Source organism: Ictidomys tridecemlineatus, chromosome 15 (genome assembly GCF_052094955.1).
Source record: "Ictidomys tridecemlineatus isolate mIctTri1 chromosome 15, mIctTri1.hap1, whole genome shotgun sequence".
In the NCBI taxonomy this organism is placed as follows: domain Eukaryota; kingdom Metazoa; phylum Chordata; class Mammalia; order Rodentia; family Sciuridae; genus Ictidomys; species Ictidomys tridecemlineatus.
In genome coordinates, this window is record NC_135491.1 from 32,575,416 (window position 1) to 32,593,202 (window position 17,787).

The window sequence follows — 17,787 nt, forward strand, 5'->3', positions numbered from 1 at the left end:
TTTGCCAAACATAACTTAGTGGTCTCTGGCATGCATTTATCTTTTTCTTCTGTGTCTGATGGTATCCCAGTGCAATGAGCCTCAGGAAATTGGTACGAACTCTGATTTCTCAGCTGATTATCAGGTAATAAATTATGTCAAATCTTTTATTTTCTTACAGGCTAATCATTACTATAACTGATATTTAAAATATTCAAAAAGAAACATTTTAAGCCCATATTATTCTTAAGCAACTGTCTAAACTATTTACTTTTTGTGTCATGTTCTCTTTCCTCATTTAGTGTTGTTTTGCTTTCATGATAATTCAGGTGAAAGTCTATAAGTAAACTAGAACCTTATCTTCATTTGGTTAACTCAAAGACACTGAAACCATGAGGCTTTGATTAACTGGGAAAGAAACCTAAATGTTGCAGAAGTAACTTTTTTGAAACCATGATATGATGAAGAATGCAATACCATAGAATCATAGGGAAACAATATCTGAAATCCATATGTATCTGATAAGTTCAGATTTTTAAGCCACTCCTCCCAATTCCTTTTTATTTATTTTTTTAAACCACAAAAAGGGCTGATTCAGGATCTAAAAAAAAAAAAAAAAGAAAAAAGTTACCTGTGATTTTCTGGGAATGAAAATGTTGCCTCTAAAGTTTATACTACTCTAAATGATTGGATGCCATGCCATTCCTTTGGGGGTAAAATTAGAATAAAGAAGACTATTTTATAAACTTTTTCATTGATGTAGTGGATAAGCTATTCATTTCCCTTATTTTACTGAAAACATGTCATGTAATACCTGTTATTACCCCTCAGAACTAGCTGTATTTTAGTGAAGCAAATTATTTAGACATACCCCATTTTTGTTTACAATAAAGGAAAGGAAGGGATCAAAATAAGACATGATCAATAAACAAAGTTCTAAAATAACCATGAAAAAGAATACATACAAATTTCTTATTTCTCCTCTGGCTTCTTCAAGTAAACTATTGCCATATTTTGTAAGCACAGGTTGTACAGTTTCTGCTACATCTACATCTTGGAGTCTTATACCTAAAAATATAGGAATAAAATATGATTATAGAAGGGAAGTTTAAAATCTCCTTTATTTGCTATCATAAGATATTTACAATATAATAAAATCTCTTGTTAAGTATTAAGACATATGTGCTCCATTGTATAGAGAATTAGAAATACAATGCCAAAGAGAATATTAGATCTCACCTGCAGTAGGTATTAAATAAAATAAAGCAGCAACTGTTGCCCATTTAACAAATAATACTATGAAAACCAAATTACCTAGGAATAATTTGATTTAGAACTCCTGCAGTAATTTCTGAAAAAAATTTCTAGTCTTTACAATGTAAACTAAAATTTGAAGGAAAAAGTTTTCAAAAACTTAACTTGTTTTGTGTTAATGATTTTTTTTTTTTTTAAAGAGAGAGTGAGAGAGGAGAGTGAGAGAGAGAATTTTTTTTTTTAATATTTATCGGACACAACATCTTTGTTGGTATGTGGTGCTGAGGATCGAACCCGGGCCGCACGCATGCCAGGCGAGCGCGCCACCGCTGAGCCACATCCCCAGCCCGTGTTAATGATTTTTTAAAATTTCTAAATCATTCCAATTTGTTGACCCTAAGTCAGCATGTTGCCTATACTTTGTTATTCTACCTAAATAAGAAAATTCATATTTTAGGAAAGATGATTTGAGACTAGATTGATAGTATTTCTTTAAATAAGACATTTCCCTCTTGCATTTAAATTATAATTTTAAAAATTGTAACTTAATAAAAATAGTTATATATGCTGGCTCAGCTACTTGGGGGGCTGAGGCAGGAGGATCATTTGACACTGGGAGTTCAAGGCCAGCCTGGGCAACATGAGTGAGACCTGTTTCTTAAAAAGTTATATGCAATTTTACAAGGATATTCCCATTATTAAAAATGAGACATACTTTCAGTTATATTAATTACTTTACATTTATGGAATAATTAAACTATTAAAGTTTAAGGTAAAGGATGACAAATGATAGAGATTTTTAAATTGAGCACAGTCCCAGATATAAAACTCTTTTCTTTAGAAAAGTTTACTTTCAAAAAAAGTGAATGTTATTTTATTATTTAAATTGATAGATAAAATTGTATTTGCCATCTGCATGATGTTTTGATGTACATACACATCGTTATAAATTAGAACTGTAATTAGAATAATAAAACTATTTTTTGCTCTTTCCAATATGTTCAATATCTACTGCTGTACTAGCTTAAAGAATAAAAAAGGTGGAGCTGGGGTTGTGGCTCAGTGGTGGAATGCTTGCCTAGCATGTATGAGGCACTGGGTTCGATTCTCAGCATCCCATATAAATAAATGAAAAAAATAAAGGCCCATATGTCTCAAAAAATAATTAAAAAAAAATAACAGAAAAGGCTCTGCCTAACACATTCAAATATTTTAGTATGATGGAATTTTCCAGTTAAATTATTTTGGCAATGGCTGGGGATGTGGCTCATGCGGTAGTGCGCTCGCCTGGCATGCGTGCGGCCCGGGTTCGATCCTCAGCACCACATACAAACAAAGATGTTGTGCCCACCGAAAACTAAAAAATAAACATTAAAAAAAAAAATATCTCTCTCTCTCCCTCTCTCTCTTTAAAAAAAAATTATTTTGGCAATAATCCTAATTTTTAAGCTTTTCTTACATCAATCAAGGGAAAATTCAACATTACCAGCATGGTTTAAAAAAATATTCAAAATATATCTTAAAATTAACAGTTTCATGGTGATTTGCTAATAGTTATATCTTAAAACATAAACTTTACAAATTTTTGTTCCTCTCATTGTTCACAACAAGAATTGTGTTTGCATAGTATCAACCACAATCAAGCCAGTGTTTTTCATCCATTATCCCAAAGCACAAATAGAAAATGACAGTTATTTGTACAGCAGTTTGAGGGTAAAGGCTTCCCATGGCTAGAGAGGGTTTGGGTTCTGGTCTAGTCCCTGAACATTGAGATATTCCTGACAAGTCTGGCCTTAATCCCAGCCTCAGAGGCAGTCCTCAAAGGCAGAGCTGAGGTATCAACTTTGGTAATGATGCCCCAGCTTTACTCAGAAAAATAGTGATTAAGAAAGTATTCATCACTAATGTTTTGTGCAACTTCCCTGTTCTGGACTCTATGTTTAGTAAAAAAAAAAAGGTCTGGGTCATTAAGAGTGTACAATCATAAAGAGAAATTTAAGCTTTGTAGTCAAACTTCCATGAATGTTTTTGTTTTTTGGCAGTGTCTGGCAAATGCTCCACCATTGAGCTCCATCCCAAGCCCCTCTATTGATTGATCTCTTCTATTTAAATAATAATTCATATACTAGATCAGCTTGTCATTTTAGTCTAAAAAGTATTTTTATTTGATATGTAAAGAAAACTAAATTTCAGACATTATTTTTATTTCGTATAAAAGACCTCGCAGACCAAAGATATCATCTTGACCACTTATATTCTGACTAAATTAGAGAATAAGTGACTTTTTAAAGTTAAAATAATTTATTGTAGACCTACAAAAGCTTCACCTCTTGTCTAATCTGGTATTATTATCATTCCGTTTTATAGATGGGAAAAATGAGGCTAGAGGTCAGCTATTCTCTTCCATATAAAAAAACGTAATTAATGACAGTATGTATTTTCTGATTTACAATTCATTATGCTTACTTTGGTTATATTCAAAGTTGACCACAATCTCACATAGCTAGGAACAGCCAACCCCTTTCATCCTGCAGCTGCCTCCTGCCTGTGTGATGGCCTTACTGACTTCAAAGGAATTCTATCTTTGGAACAGATAGTGTTAACATTTTGGTTTGGAGAGAAAGCTACAACAAATTTTTCTCCCCTTAAGTTCATATGTTTTTTTCCTTCCTCAATGAATTGAAAGTACAGTTTTGCATGATTTTTAAATTCCTGAAGGTGTTTGATCTTTATGTGAAGCATATTCCAAACAAAAATCAATTATCTCCTTCTCCAGTAGATGAAATTTTAAAAAGTTACTTAAGGGCTGAGGATGTAATTCAATGGTAGAATGCTTGCCTAGCATGTGAAAAGCCCTAGGTTCAATCCCTAGTACCACCAAAAAAAAAAAAAAAAAAAAGTTTATTTATTTTTAGTTCTGTTATAATAAGGTTTGTCTATGGATAGAGAGAATTGGGAATTTTTATTAGAAATATTTAAATTTATACTGAGTGCTATCTTGGCAATACAATTGCTTTGTAATATGGGTAAATTTTAGGTTATTCATTTTTAAAATGAAGAAAACAATTGACCTGTGATTATTTTTACAGATGGAAAAGACTTTTATAAAGGTCACTTGGAGATTTTTTGGGAAGTATTAGGAATTGAACCTACAGCTCATCCATGTTAGGCAAGCACTCTACCACTAAGCTATATCCCCAGCCCACTTCAATACTTTTTATTTTATATGTAAAGAAAACTCAAGTTTATGATGATTAGGAGAGTTTTTTAAGGTGATCAGCTAGTAAGTGGAGGAAAAAGAACCCAACTTTTTAAATTCTTAGTTATACACATAGTCCACTGTCACACTGCTTCCACAAAACAAGAAAGATTTCAATACTTCTTGGTACTGGGTACTGAATCCAGGATGCCCTATCACTGAGCTGCAGCCCTAGTATTTTTATTTTTTTCTTTTTAGACAGGGTCTGGCTAGGCTGACCTCAAACTTGGAATCCTTCTGCTTCAGCCTTCTGAGTAGCTGGGATTACAGGTGTGTACTCACCACACTTGGCCACTTTTGCAAATTTTATAAAAGATTTTGGATGAAAAAGTTTAATGTGATCCTTCAAAAAAATGTGGCCACATATAAGCAAACTAGCTGATTTCCCTCACTTGTCTGAGTTAATGTGATTTCTATTTTTTTTAATATTTTATTTTTTAGTTTAGTTGGACACAATACCTTTATTTTATTTACTTATTTTTATGTGGTGCTGAGGATCGAACCCAGGACTTTGTATATGCTAGATGAGCGCTCAGCCACTGAGCCACAACCCCAGCCGGATTTCTATTCTTAATATAAAAAAATCAACTAAAAAGAACCAACTCTTAAATAAAATGATCTTCATGACAATATTATGATTTTATCAAAGAGCAAGCTCAAAACTAATTTTCTATATCTTTTGATACTTAAAACATGTAAAATATAGAAATAAAACTGTTTGTGTCTGTATGAAAGAATCTATTATAGGACTTAAATTTAGGGTTTACTGAAAGTCTCCATTTACCTTTCCTGGAGCACTCCTGTAAGCCTGTATTTTCGTTTGCTTTTCTACGCCCAGTGTTAACACGAGACTGTACATAATTGTATGGCCTGTAACCTTGGATTTGAAGGTGTTGTTTGGCTGAAATTAGTCTGTTTTTGAGGACTTCATTTTGTCTTTCAAGCTCATGAACTTTCTCTTGCAGCTGCTCAATCATTTCTTCCATCTCCACATCTCGTCCCAGCCGCTTGGGGCCGCCACCAACCCGCTCATATCTTTTCTTGTCATTAACTAGCCGTATTAACTTGGTGGCCATTCTAGGGAAATAATAAAAAGATGAAAAGGAATGTGAGAAGTCAGCATAAAATGCATTCTGTTGAAAGGAACATAATCACTGTGAAGACTTCAGTGCAGAACCTGAATAATAAATTTCAGGTTTTGATGTAACTATTACTGCCTGTGAAGAATCCTTTGATGATAATTGAAACCACTGGGCAACAATCTGCTTTATAGCACTGACAAATAACAGTTTCCTAAGGCTTATCATTTAAGGTTAGTAAAGAGAGGACACATATTTACTCCATATGTTCCTGAAATGCAATTTTTAACGCATGACCTTATATAGGAATGCTGTATGCACTTAAATGTAGTTACAGATTGTGGATATGGTGGGTTATATCTGCAATCCACAGTAAGTTAAAACTTTTGAAAAGTGTGTTAAGACTATGCAACATTTTGGTAATATACTGTTTTCAGTTTCTATAGGATTAAGATATATTATAAATATAAAAATGTTAGAATGCATAGATGCACACATATAAAGCTCAATGAAAATTTCAAAAGAAACCAAAATGCACCATTAAATCTTGCTTAGTCCTCAAGAAACACTTGAGTTTAATGGTAGAAAATAGTGAGATGTAAAAAGTATCATTTTAATGCCACTTTTAAATTTAGAATTAAATTGTACTCTGACATCTCAGGAGTTTATACCTTTGATTCTTTTAAGTTTTGATAAAAACTGGTTAGACAGAACAAAAGACAGAAAGGGCACATGGGGGTGATGTAATATACACGTACGGAAAACATGCCTGACAGTGAATGGAAAAATCTTGGCAGGACAAGAAAGAAAAGGTGGCTTTGATGAGACACACAAGTTCAAGACTTTACAAAATTGGTCGCACATCTTCAATAGCTGATTCTAGTTTATAGTGAATCTATTTTTATAAAGGCCCAGACAGGAGATTGAAAATAAAAACACACTTCATTTTTCTTTAAATGGGGTTTGCTTTATTTTAGCATGGTTATGGACAGAAGCTTTTACTTAAGAGAACAAAAGTGAAATAAAAAAATCCTTAATAGCTTTGGGATGTCACAGAACAACCTTTTTTTTTTTTGCCCTAAGCAGAGTCCTCTGTAAATCGGTAGTAATACATGTCTATCTACACTTCTGGTTACTCGGCCTGCAGCATGTGGCATCAGGGAGAGCTATGCATAACATAATCAGTTAAGATTGTTTTCTTTTTCCCTTGAGGCACATCCATTAAGCATGCTTTATAAGGGATATAGGATAATAAAAACCAAGATCCAAGAGTACCACAAACATCCTAGTAAAATAATCAATGGATTAGTTCCTTTTCCACCTAATCCAGAGAATGATATATCATTGGAAAATCTGGCTAGGTATTCTAGTCCATCAAAGGCACCTTCTATCTTGCCCTTTAATATTAGAGTTCAGGGTGCTAAGCTCCACCCAATGTCTTATCCATAAAAATAAGGTAGTTATCCAAATGAGATGTCAATCTAAATCCTTGAGTCTACTGTAACACAGATTGTTACACAGAGATACAGATTATGGTCAAAAGAAGAGATCAGATTTAACATGAAAAAGCACTCAATATCCAAAGAAATGACCTTAATTTTTAAGGCAAGAGAAGCACATCAAAAGTGTCTTTCCATTTTTTATGCTGACCTTCAAGCAAACTTTATTAGGAAACATAATTTTTTTGTGTGTCCAGAAATAGAAATACTTTTCATGTGATTTGATTATTTTACGACATTGATGATTCTTAAGTAATCTGGTAAAGTTCGAGTACTTATTTAAAAAGGTGGTTTTAAAAAAATCTATATTTATGCAAAAGAAAGAGATATTAATCTAAGGATAAGTTTAAACATGATTCTACCTATGTATTTAAGTCACTGTCAGGGGTCTAAGACTGAGAAGAAATTTCGAGTTTTGGGTCAAAGAGTTCATGGGATCACTACTCTTATAGCTGAGTTAAATAAAGTCCCTGGAGGTTAAATGGCTTGAACATAATACCATAGGCTAGTGGCAGAGAGATAATGGAACACACATATACAACTTGACTCCTAGCGTAGTCCTTTTTCCATGAAACTACATGGCTCATTATTAAGTTATCTTTTATTTTCTGGGTAGGACAAATTATTAACTAAGTCAAGATTGTGAATTCAATTTTTTTTTTTTTTAACTGCCCAATTAGGCTTACAAAGAGAAAAAAAAATATTCAGTGGTCACAAACTATATGCCTCATTCTGCTTGGCTGACATGGATGTTACTGGACAGAAAGGGGTTCAGGCAAACTTTGAGAACTTTTCGAGATTATTACTCAAAAACCAACTCCAAGTAAAAGGCAGGGAAGTGGGTTGCTAAAACAAAAGCCACAGAGTACAAAATGAACTGGAGTCACTTCTTCAGGATGAATTCTAATCCCTATCTTCTTTCTTCAATGGCTCTCTCACCTTTCCTTTGAACCTAGATCATAAATATGAATAAGACTTGCTCATGCTTACAAATGTGAATGTACTTTTTTATTTTTAATGTCATACATTCAGTAGATAGGCACACTATTTCTGAATAAGAAAGAATTAAAGAATATCTATTCTTAAGACATCAGTCTTGCATAAACTTTTTGCACATAAATAAAAAATGATAATACTTTTTCAGCACACAGTGGAGATCCTTGAAAATATAGACTAACCTAAGCTAATTTAAACATGTTCTAGAGACTGAAGTGATGTTTTCATTAATAAACCCCACAAATCTTAAAGGAACATGTATTCTAACGAGTTGTAATAGTTAATTATTTTTTAAAACTTTTATTTTAAAATGATGACATTTTAAAAAACAAATGCTCTGGCCATTTGCTTATTAAACTATAAATATTAAACCAAAAGTTATTTATAGATATGATATTCTCATGGCACTCTTAGCTATTAGCTTGCTCTCTTCATTCAAATAGCAAGTTCAAACATAATAAACACAATCTTTTTAGCTTATTATTCTGGTTTGTAAGATTTTCCATTTTTAAAAATTCTATTTATTTACAACATGCCTGTTCCAAAAGAGATTGAAGGTGGGGTTTTCAATTAAGTTTATAAAAAAGCATATCCTCCAAACTTTACAGAGTCAAGAAAAAAAGCTAAAAGCTTTTTATCATAACCTTTTAATTTTATCTTCTTGCTTACGGGCATGCTGTTTAAGTAAAATGTTCTCATCATGCAAACGCAAAAATCTGTCTTCCAGTTCTTCACGACTGACACGTGATATTGCTTGGCGAGACTTCATTGTCCGTGTTGTTGAAGTTTCTGCAAAAATGCCAAGATAATTAATTATAGGATTACTTAACATAGTCTTTAAAAATGATAACTATTGGTATTAAAATAATCTCTGATGAATTCAGATTTTTCCTTTGTGATCTACAAGGAAGATTTTTTTAGAAATATTATATAGCAATTGTTTACAATAATGAAAAGTGAGAGTAAGAATCTTGTGATTAGTACTTTATATCTAGAATTAGGGATTTGAGCAAAAATAGCATTTATTAAAAAATATATTCAAATAATCATTCTTTCAGACTATAAGATGGAACTCAGATTCAATAGGCTTTTCAATTTATATGCTGAATGCTGTAAGAATCAAATCAGAAAAGTCAAAGAGTCCCTGGGCTGCAGGAGTAATTCAGTGGTAGAGCATTTGTTTAGCAAACGTGAGTCCTAGAGTTCTATCTCTAGTGACAAGGGTGCATGCACAAACATGTTAAAGTATCTGAAAATATTTACTTATATATTTTTTACAAAGGCAAGAGTTAGAATAATTTAGTGAACACAATGATTAAAACTTTTTTTGAGTCATGGGTGTTAAGCTATTAAAAAAAACTGTAACACAAGACCAACCCCTCCCCCTTAAAACCCCTAAAATTTAAAAATTTGTCATTGGAAAGCTTCACAGATCATTTCTCTCCAAGCTATTTTTTAAAAATATTTATTTTTTTAGTTATAGGTGGACACAATATATCTGTATTTTTATGTGGGGCTGAGGATTGAACCCAGTGACTCATGCATGCGAGGCGAGTGCTCTCCCTCTGAGCCACAATCCCAGCCCCTTTCCAAGCTATTTTAATAGATAGAACTTTCATACACTTTGAGCATGCATATATCTTTTCACACGTTTAAATTTAGTACTTTCCATATCTTTGTGAAATACATCAATTTTCCATAATCGTTCAATAAAAACAAAGAAAAATCTGACAGAGATTAAAGTCTGATGGTGGTAATGGAGGACAAGAACTGAACTTCAACAGTATGAAAATCCAATAAATAGCTTTGCAGTCTTAAAATTTATTTGTATTTGAATACCTGATACTCCCTGAAAGATCTAAAGCAAAACTTACATACTATTCATTTTTAACAATAAAGTACATTATATGTATTTTAATTTACTAAAAAATTTATCTTTTTTTTAGTAAACAATACATTAACTATCTTTCTGAGATAGTTAAAGGTAGTCATTTACACTCTTCTGATTAGATGGTACATGAGGATTCCTTAGTGGAATATGTTTTAAATCCCTAGGTTTTTCAATAGTAAATGTAGTGTCGCCAGAGAGTATGGCTGACACATTATTTGTACACACAAATATAAACATTGCTTTCTATTTTAAATTGTTCTTTAAAGCAGTGTTTTCTTCCTCAATTTGAAAGTGCTCTTTAACTCTATAGCAACCATTAAGTGATAAAAGGATAAAAAAAAACCTTTAATGTATATTAATTTGATAAAAAAACTTACTATCACTTGCATAAACAAGCCATTTTGAGATACTCTACTTGAAAGGCAAAAATTTTTAAATATGGCATTTCCTCTTGTATAAAACTTAAACATAAAGAAATGTTTTAATGGTGAATGTGATTTAAACCAGGCAATTTGGTTTGGAGGCATGATACTCTCTATGTAGTTTCTACTGATGTGTAGAATTTTAAAAAGATGATTTATAACAATTCTTTATCAGAATGGAGGGGGATCTTGCATTTGCTATGAGCTGTTGATAATTGATGCGTGCAGTAAAATACCATATGTGTTCCAAACTCTCCATCTTGTTTAGTCCAATCAAGAGCTATATAGTTACTTATATGGTTTGGTTTGTATGAATATCAGAAATACTTTAAATTAAAAGTAAAGAAATCACTGATCAAAGTTCATAACTGTAATAAATAACAGCTGGCCATACCTTGTAACCCTCCTGCTCCAAAGAGGTTTAGACCTATATCTTTCACAGGCAGGTCTCCTGCAGTTTCATCAGTTGGACCAGACATGGCCTATCTGTGGAGAAACGAAAATTCAAATAAACTCTTCCCAAGTTATTACATTAAGCATGCAATGGAATGAACCAAATAAAACGAATAAGGGACCAGAACTTTAATGGACATCTTATTGCCCACATGTGCTGCTTGAAGAAGATGAAAGCTTCTATTCTAAAAGTAATACTACATTCAGTCATGGAGACAGTGTTTCTTTCAACAGTATATTTCCTATAGTTTGCTTAGGAAATGAGGTAAGATTATCATTCTTCCTTTTCTCTTTTTTCTTCTATGTGAAAAAATATTAAACTTCCAAATATAAGAAATATTTCCTTTCTAGCTCCCTTCTTCTCCACAAAAATATTGTGGAAAAATATTGAATCAGGAACTTAATCCAAATGGTTGTTCTATTATTTAACTGCTCATCAAACCATGCAACCTATTTGAGTTTCAGTCCCTTATTTAAAAAATGAAGTAAATAATACCTCAAAGTTATTGTAAAAATAAGTGAGATGATAAATTGAAAGCATTTAGCCCATGTGCTTGGGATGTCAATGCTACTGGAATACTAATTTTTTGCTTGATGCACAGATGAATGGGGAATTTCAAGTTTGGTGAAAATGGTTTCAAAAATTCATCAGTTGGTATTGCTTTTGTTACATCCTGCCTTTATCTCGAGACAAAGGTTGCAGGGATTAGCTATTACAATATATAAAGGCTATCCAGCTAATTTTAGTATTTACAATTTGTATTCTTTACAGACATTCGCCACAGCAACTTTATTTTGTATCTGGATATGAATGGTCCATAAAATGTATAGTATGCAAAAAGGGGGAAAAATTTTATATTTTCATTTTGATGTACCTGAGAAGTTAAATGCAAACTGCTAATGAAGATACCTTAAGGCAGAGGTTTTCAAGTTCTATAATGTTAAGACTAATGTAGCAAGCTTATTTGTCTTGTTCACTTCTTTATTCTTAGAGGCTGGCATAGAGCTTAGTACATTCAGAGAGCTAGCATTCACTGGATAGTTGTTTGAATGAATGAATGAATGAAGTTCATGGAGCTTTCAGGGTCCAAAAACTGAGATATGTTTTTGCAAATTTTGTATGTATATGTGTGGATGCAATATGCTTTAGGGAGTGGATTCATAATTTTCATTGTAACTCCAAAAAGTTGAGAACATGCAGTTTTGTGGGACAGAAACAGGTAATGGATGAATGCCTGGGAGATCAACTACTTCTTTTAGAAACTTTGCTACAGAAAATATCATTTTTAGGACTTAAATTATTAAGATTTTAAACCACAGGCCACCCATGAAACTTGACTACTTTTCCATGATAGAGTAAAGGCTAATTTTATAGGACTACTGATGAAGGTGATGATGGTGTTCACATTTACTGAATGCTCATACTGTTTAGGACATGCACTGTTTTCTGTTTAATTAATTCACTATTTTGAATTAATTAAATTACCCACAATATCCTTGTGATACTGTTACTCAAATGAATCCTGCTTTACAAATGAGGAAGCTGAGATAGATCAGGTAACTTGTCTAAAATCACTAATCTAGGAAGTAGTTGTCTGGTGATATTTTGGGTTGTCACAACTGGGAAGGGGAGGTGTACTGGACTCTAGTGGGGTAGATGTCAGGGATGAGACTAAACATCTTGTGATGCATAGCATCCATGATAATCCCATCCAAAATGTTACTAGTGCAGAGGTCGAGAAACCTTGCATGTTGTGGGAACACCTTTACAACAGCTCCCACTCTACCTTCTTGCTCACTCCACTCCACTTCACTTACATTGCCCTCTACTTTCCACAAGCCCACCATACCCTAGTGTTGTTCAAAGCCTTTGCATTGGTTGGCTCCTTTGGAGTTGAGCTTGGATATAAAGCTTTCCCTGACCATCCTATGTTAGAGTAGTCGTCTTCCCAATTTCTTCGGGGTTTATTTCTTTTATAGCAATAGCCTTTATCTGAAAAATATCTCATTTGTTTACTAGTTTATCGTGTCCCCTAATTAAGTATAAACATCTTCTGGTGTGCATTGGGGCTCATAGTATGGAACTGTCTTGTCCTATGGTGGGCGCTAAAGTTTGTATTTACTGAATGCATAAATGAATATCAGCCACTGAGACCAAAATGGTAAACAAAGTCCTTGCCTTTACGGCATTAACGGATTATAGAAGTAGTGAGACAATAAACAAGTAATAAAGTAATAATAGGGCACTCACTCAAGGTGTTTAGGGTCCACCAAGCAATTCTGAACACAGGGTAAGTGAGTGAAGTGTGTATGTGACCTTCTACTTGAAGGATGTGGATAGGGACCGCAACTCTCATTAGGTAGGCTTTAGAGCTGGGATACAAAATTTCGGATCACTCCTGGGCGTGGGGATAAAGGGCGGGTTGTGATGCAGGCCTGAGTATGTGGAGGTGTCTCGGCGGGGCTGCTTTTCACGCAAGATCTCCAGGGTCTTCTCCAGACCGCAAAGCATACCCCAGGACCCTGGCCGGTGTTGCAGCGTTAGGGTCCGCTAGCCTCGTCCACCCCCGACACCCCCCAGAGTACTCACCACCACTCTTGCCCAGCCGGTAGCTACCGTTGCTATGGCGCCGACAGCTTGATGGGAGGCCGGCCGAGAGGAGCACGGGAAAAACATGGCAGGCCCCGTTGCCCCCTGGGAAATGTAGTTCTTCGCGGTCTCCAGGCCTCCTGTTTGCTGCGTAGCGGACTACCCTGAGTCCGCTGTCGGACCGGGGAAATTCTGCTCTGAAGCCCGAGGCGCTCGCGGGCGTCGCGCGGTGCATCCTGGGAGTGGTAGTTCTCAAGGTTCTGAGGGCGCATGGCGCTGGATAGAAGCAGAACGCCGAGAGAACTACACGCAGGAGGCGGGGCCCAGGGCCAGGCATTTACGCGGCTCGCGGTGGCGAAGGCGACTTTAGTGGCAACATGAAGCGCACACAGACCGCGGAGGAACGAGAGCGCGAAGCTAAGGTACGTCGACCTTCCCTAGGTCTGGGATTCTTGCTCCGCTGGGAGCTAGAGGCAGGGAACCGGAAGGGCTTGCTTTGATGATGAGCGGATGCACGGTGTTAAACCAAGGGATGACAGGGCCTTGTCTGCAAGGATCCTGGAGACTTGGGCTGCGTGTGCGTGTGTGTGCGTGTGCGCGCGCGCGTGTGTTGTATATTCGTGTTGCTTAGGATGCAGGCCGAGTCCCGTTGGACCAGCTCAGGAATGAGAATCGAGACACCCAGTCCCTTGTTCTATTTCTGCACCTATTCTGTGGTTAAATTTGTAGCCGCCCTTGTGCCTCAGTTTCCTGGACTCTCAGATGACTGTGATCACACCAGCTGTGCTTTCTCATTCCCTCATGGTCTCTGAGGACTGAGAGCTGGATGAAATATCATGCGGTCAGATGTGTTTATTTGGAACAGTTGTCTCAGTGGACAGCTGATACAGCCTGTGCCTTCAGCACTGTGGTATGAATCTTTGACCACATTCTTATTCACTACCTTTGTTGTACACGTTCTGGTAGTTGCTATTCCATGGGATGACAACAACAACAATAATAAAAGCGATAGAGATCTATGTATTTATTTACTTTCAGCATTTATTGTGTGTCCGGCACCTGTGTTTGGTGCACATTTGTATTATTTCATATTCTTATCACAACAGATTACAAGATAGATATGATACAGATGGCTTATCAACAGTCCTGTTTCGAAAATGAAGACTTGAGACTCAGAAGAAGAATCTCCCCCCCCCCCGCCCCCCAGTTGGGTTCTACTAATTTCTGTGAACATATTGGGAACCTACCTGTCTACTTTTTCCACCTCCACTACCTTGCATCGGATTACCATTATATCTTTAATGAACTGTTGGAACAGCCTCCTCTTAGACTGTATACTCTAACTTAATACTCTGTTTCCCTGTCCCCCAATAATTAGTTCTTTCATACTGTAGAGAGTTGAGTTTTTTCCCCCCCCAAATTCAAATCTAATTATGTCCCTTTTCTCATTATTTAGTCTGCCAACCACCTGTTTAAAAATTACCATGTCCTTCTGTTGCTCTTTGGATAAGAACAAAACTTCACATAATCTAAAAGAATCCTGCATGGTCTGGGTCTTATCCACAACTTCCTTGGGCATAACTCTTTGCTCTCTGTCTATCAGACACTTTGGCCTTCTTGAAAGTCCCTCTTGCCTGTAGTTCATCTTCTCACATGGTCTTTGCACATGCTATTGGGTGCTTGCTCTGTGTTAGGCAAATATTGGCAGTGAGCATCAGTGGTAAATAAAGCAGGTACAGTTCTTGCTTTCATGGAATTTAGTCTTACAGTTGAATCTGTCTTAGAGCAGTACAACTGAGGATTTAAAACATCAAATCTGGTCTATAATGACCTGAATTACAGTAACATTTCATAAGAGACCTGAAGTTTCTGTACTTGAGTTTCCATATGATAGAGTTAATATACTAAAGATGGCATAAAGAGGGGGGGAGACCTTTCTGTATTAGTCTTCAAAATTGAAGGAAACAAATTTTATATATTGGCATGATGCACTTTCTCACCTTTCAGGTTGATTTTTTTTCTTTTTTTTTGGTACCAGAGATTGAAATTAGGGGCTCTTAACCACTGAGTTACATTCCCCAGCCCTTTTTTATTTTTTTCCGAGACAGAGTCTTGCTAAGTTGTTTAGGGTCTCGATAAATTGTTGAGCCTGGCTTTGAACTTGCTATCCTTTTGCCTCAGGTCACAGGGATTACTGGTATGTGCTACTATGCCCAGCTCAGGTTGAATTTTAGAGTTATTCATGTATTCTGTGAAGACTGATTGAGCATCTATGAATTGCTATACACTGGGATTATAATTTTGGCTAAGGTAGACTTCCTAGTCCAAAAGAAGCCTTACTCTATTGAAACTATAACCATTGCCTGTAAGGTAGTTGTTCATGTTATCCCTATTTTACAGGTGTGGGAACTGAGGCTTGTAGAAGTTGTGACTTGCTCAGGGCAACTTGGTTGCTAGGGTATGTAGGAAACACAAATTGTTCTTTTGACTTCAGCTTCAAAACTTTTTCCCATTTTCTCCTTGGAAACATGGTGAATTGATAGAGCAAGTTTTCTTTCTATTGCCTTTTAAAAAATTCTTTTATTTTTACTTAAAAATTGTTTGCTCATGAAAATTAGTTCTCTTTAAATATAAGAAGTTGTTTTAAATCTTAAATAGAAAATGTCCAATTACTCATTCTCTTTTCTACTCTTTCCTACTTTTTAACTTTGTTGAGGCATAATTTATGCACAGTAATTTAAAAACCATTTATCATGTACCATTTGAGTTTTGACAGATGTATACACATGCAAAACTAGCACAGTTGGCATTAAGAACATTTCTATCCCTTCTAAAAATTTCCCCTTACTATTTGCAGCCAATTTCTTCATCTACTTTGGCCCTTAGTCAACCAGTAACATCTTTTATGTCATTATATAAGAGTCTGTATTTTCTAGAATCTCATATAAATGGAAGCATACAGATATTCTCTTGGGTCTTTTTTCATTCAGCATAATGACTTTGGAGATTGATCCATGTTATTGTGTCTACCAGTAGTTTATTCCTTTACATTGCTGAGTAATAGGCTACTATGTAGATGTATCAAAATTGTTTATTCATTTACTTTTGCTGGACATTTGGATTATTTCTAGTTTTGGGTTATTATGAAAAAAATTGCTATAAAATATATATAAATCTTTTTGATTTCATTTATATGCCTAGGCAACCACCTTTTTTCTCTAGATTTGCCTTTTTTTGGACTTTTTTGTATAAATGGAATTATATCCCAAGTGATCTTTTGTGTTTGGCTCGTTTTATCCAGAATAATGTGTTTGAGGTTTATCCACTTTGTAGCACATATCAATGCTTCATTCCTTTTAATTACCCAGTAAATAGCATTCATATATCTAAATATATCAAATTTTGTTTATTTGTTTATCAGTTGATACACATTGAGTTGCTTCAAATTTTGGCTATTATGAAAAATGCTATCATGAACAATTACATCCTAGTTTATGTGTGGACATATATTTTCATTCTTCATAGGTAGAAAACTAGAAGTGGAATTGCTAGTCATAATGTAAATAAATGTGTTTTAACATTTTAAGAAACTGTTAGAATATTTTCCAGCTTGGTTCTATTTTACATTCCCATCACCAATTTTGAGTTACAATTTCTCTGTCCTTGACAACACTTATTATTGTCTGTCTTTTACTGAAGCCATGATAGTGATTGTGAAGTGGTATCTCATCGTGGCATTGATTTGCATTTCTGATGGCTAATAATGTGGAGCATCTTCTCATGTGCTTACCGATCACATGTCTATCTTCCTTTGGAAAGTGTCTATTCAAAATCTTTGTGCATTTTTTTTTTTTGGCAGATTGTCTGTGTTCTTGTTAAGTTTTGGGAGTTCTTTATATTTTCTAGATACAAGTCCTTACAAGGTATAAGTTTTGCAAACATTATCTGCCATTCTTTGAGTTTACTTAATGTTTTTTAATAAAGAGAGATTTATCAATATTTCTTTTTATGATTCATCCTTTTTGTGTAATATCTATGAAAGCTTTATTCCAGAGTTACAAAGATGTCATTTTTGCTTTTTAAATTAAACTTTGTCATTCCCATAATGGGTAATTACTTTTGGTACTCCTTTTCTCTTTGAAATAATGTAGATTGTATTTTCTTCTTTGTGATTGCTTTTGCTGTAGACTTTTATGCAGTTTTCAAGTCTGGAGGGTGATTGAAGAAAGTTGGACTAAATAGGTAACTTTCCATGATTACATTACTTAATTTGTCTTAAAGCCTAAGAGCATGCATTTTTAAAAATAATTTTTCTTGTAAAGCATATAGCAGAATAGTCCAGATTAGTATTGATGGCCTGAGTTA

The 17,787-nt window shown here is 34.8% G+C and overlaps 2 protein-coding genes across 6 annotated transcripts in view; one reads left to right on the forward strand and one right to left on the reverse strand.

The window, feature by feature from the left end:
- Positions 1-13,643, reverse strand: part of Rpgrip1l (RPGRIP1 like) — a 102,408-nt gene extending 88,765 nt beyond the window's left edge. The window contains exons 1-5 of one of the 3 annotated variants that reach the window (XM_078032321.1): positions 13,423-13,643; positions 10,774-10,865; positions 8,711-8,855; positions 5,277-5,569; positions 945-1,047 (exon numbers count right to left, since the gene is read on the reverse strand). In XM_078032321.1, coding sequence (XP_077888447.1) covers positions 945-1,047; positions 5,277-5,569; positions 8,711-8,855; positions 10,774-10,858 — 626 coding nt within the window. In that variant the 5' untranslated portion in view covers positions 10,859-10,865; positions 13,423-13,643. The remainder of the gene's footprint in view (positions 1-944; positions 1,048-5,276; positions 5,570-8,710; positions 8,856-10,773; positions 10,866-13,422) is intronic. The other 2 variants (XM_021721315.3, XM_021721318.3) reach the window with 2 other exon arrangements.
- Positions 13,644-13,686: 43 nt separating this feature from the next.
- The window catches only part of Fto (FTO alpha-ketoglutarate dependent dioxygenase), a 366,796-nt gene continuing 362,695 nt past the window's right edge, over positions 13,687-17,787 (forward strand). For 2 of the 3 annotated variants that reach the window (XM_005318182.5, XM_078032324.1), the window contains exon 1: positions 13,690-13,844. In XM_005318182.5, coding sequence (XP_005318239.1) covers positions 13,800-13,844 — 45 coding nt within the window. In that variant the 5' untranslated portion in view covers positions 13,690-13,799. Of the gene's footprint in view, positions 13,845-17,787 lie in introns of all 3 variants that reach the window. The other variant, XM_078032323.1, reaches the window with a different exon arrangement.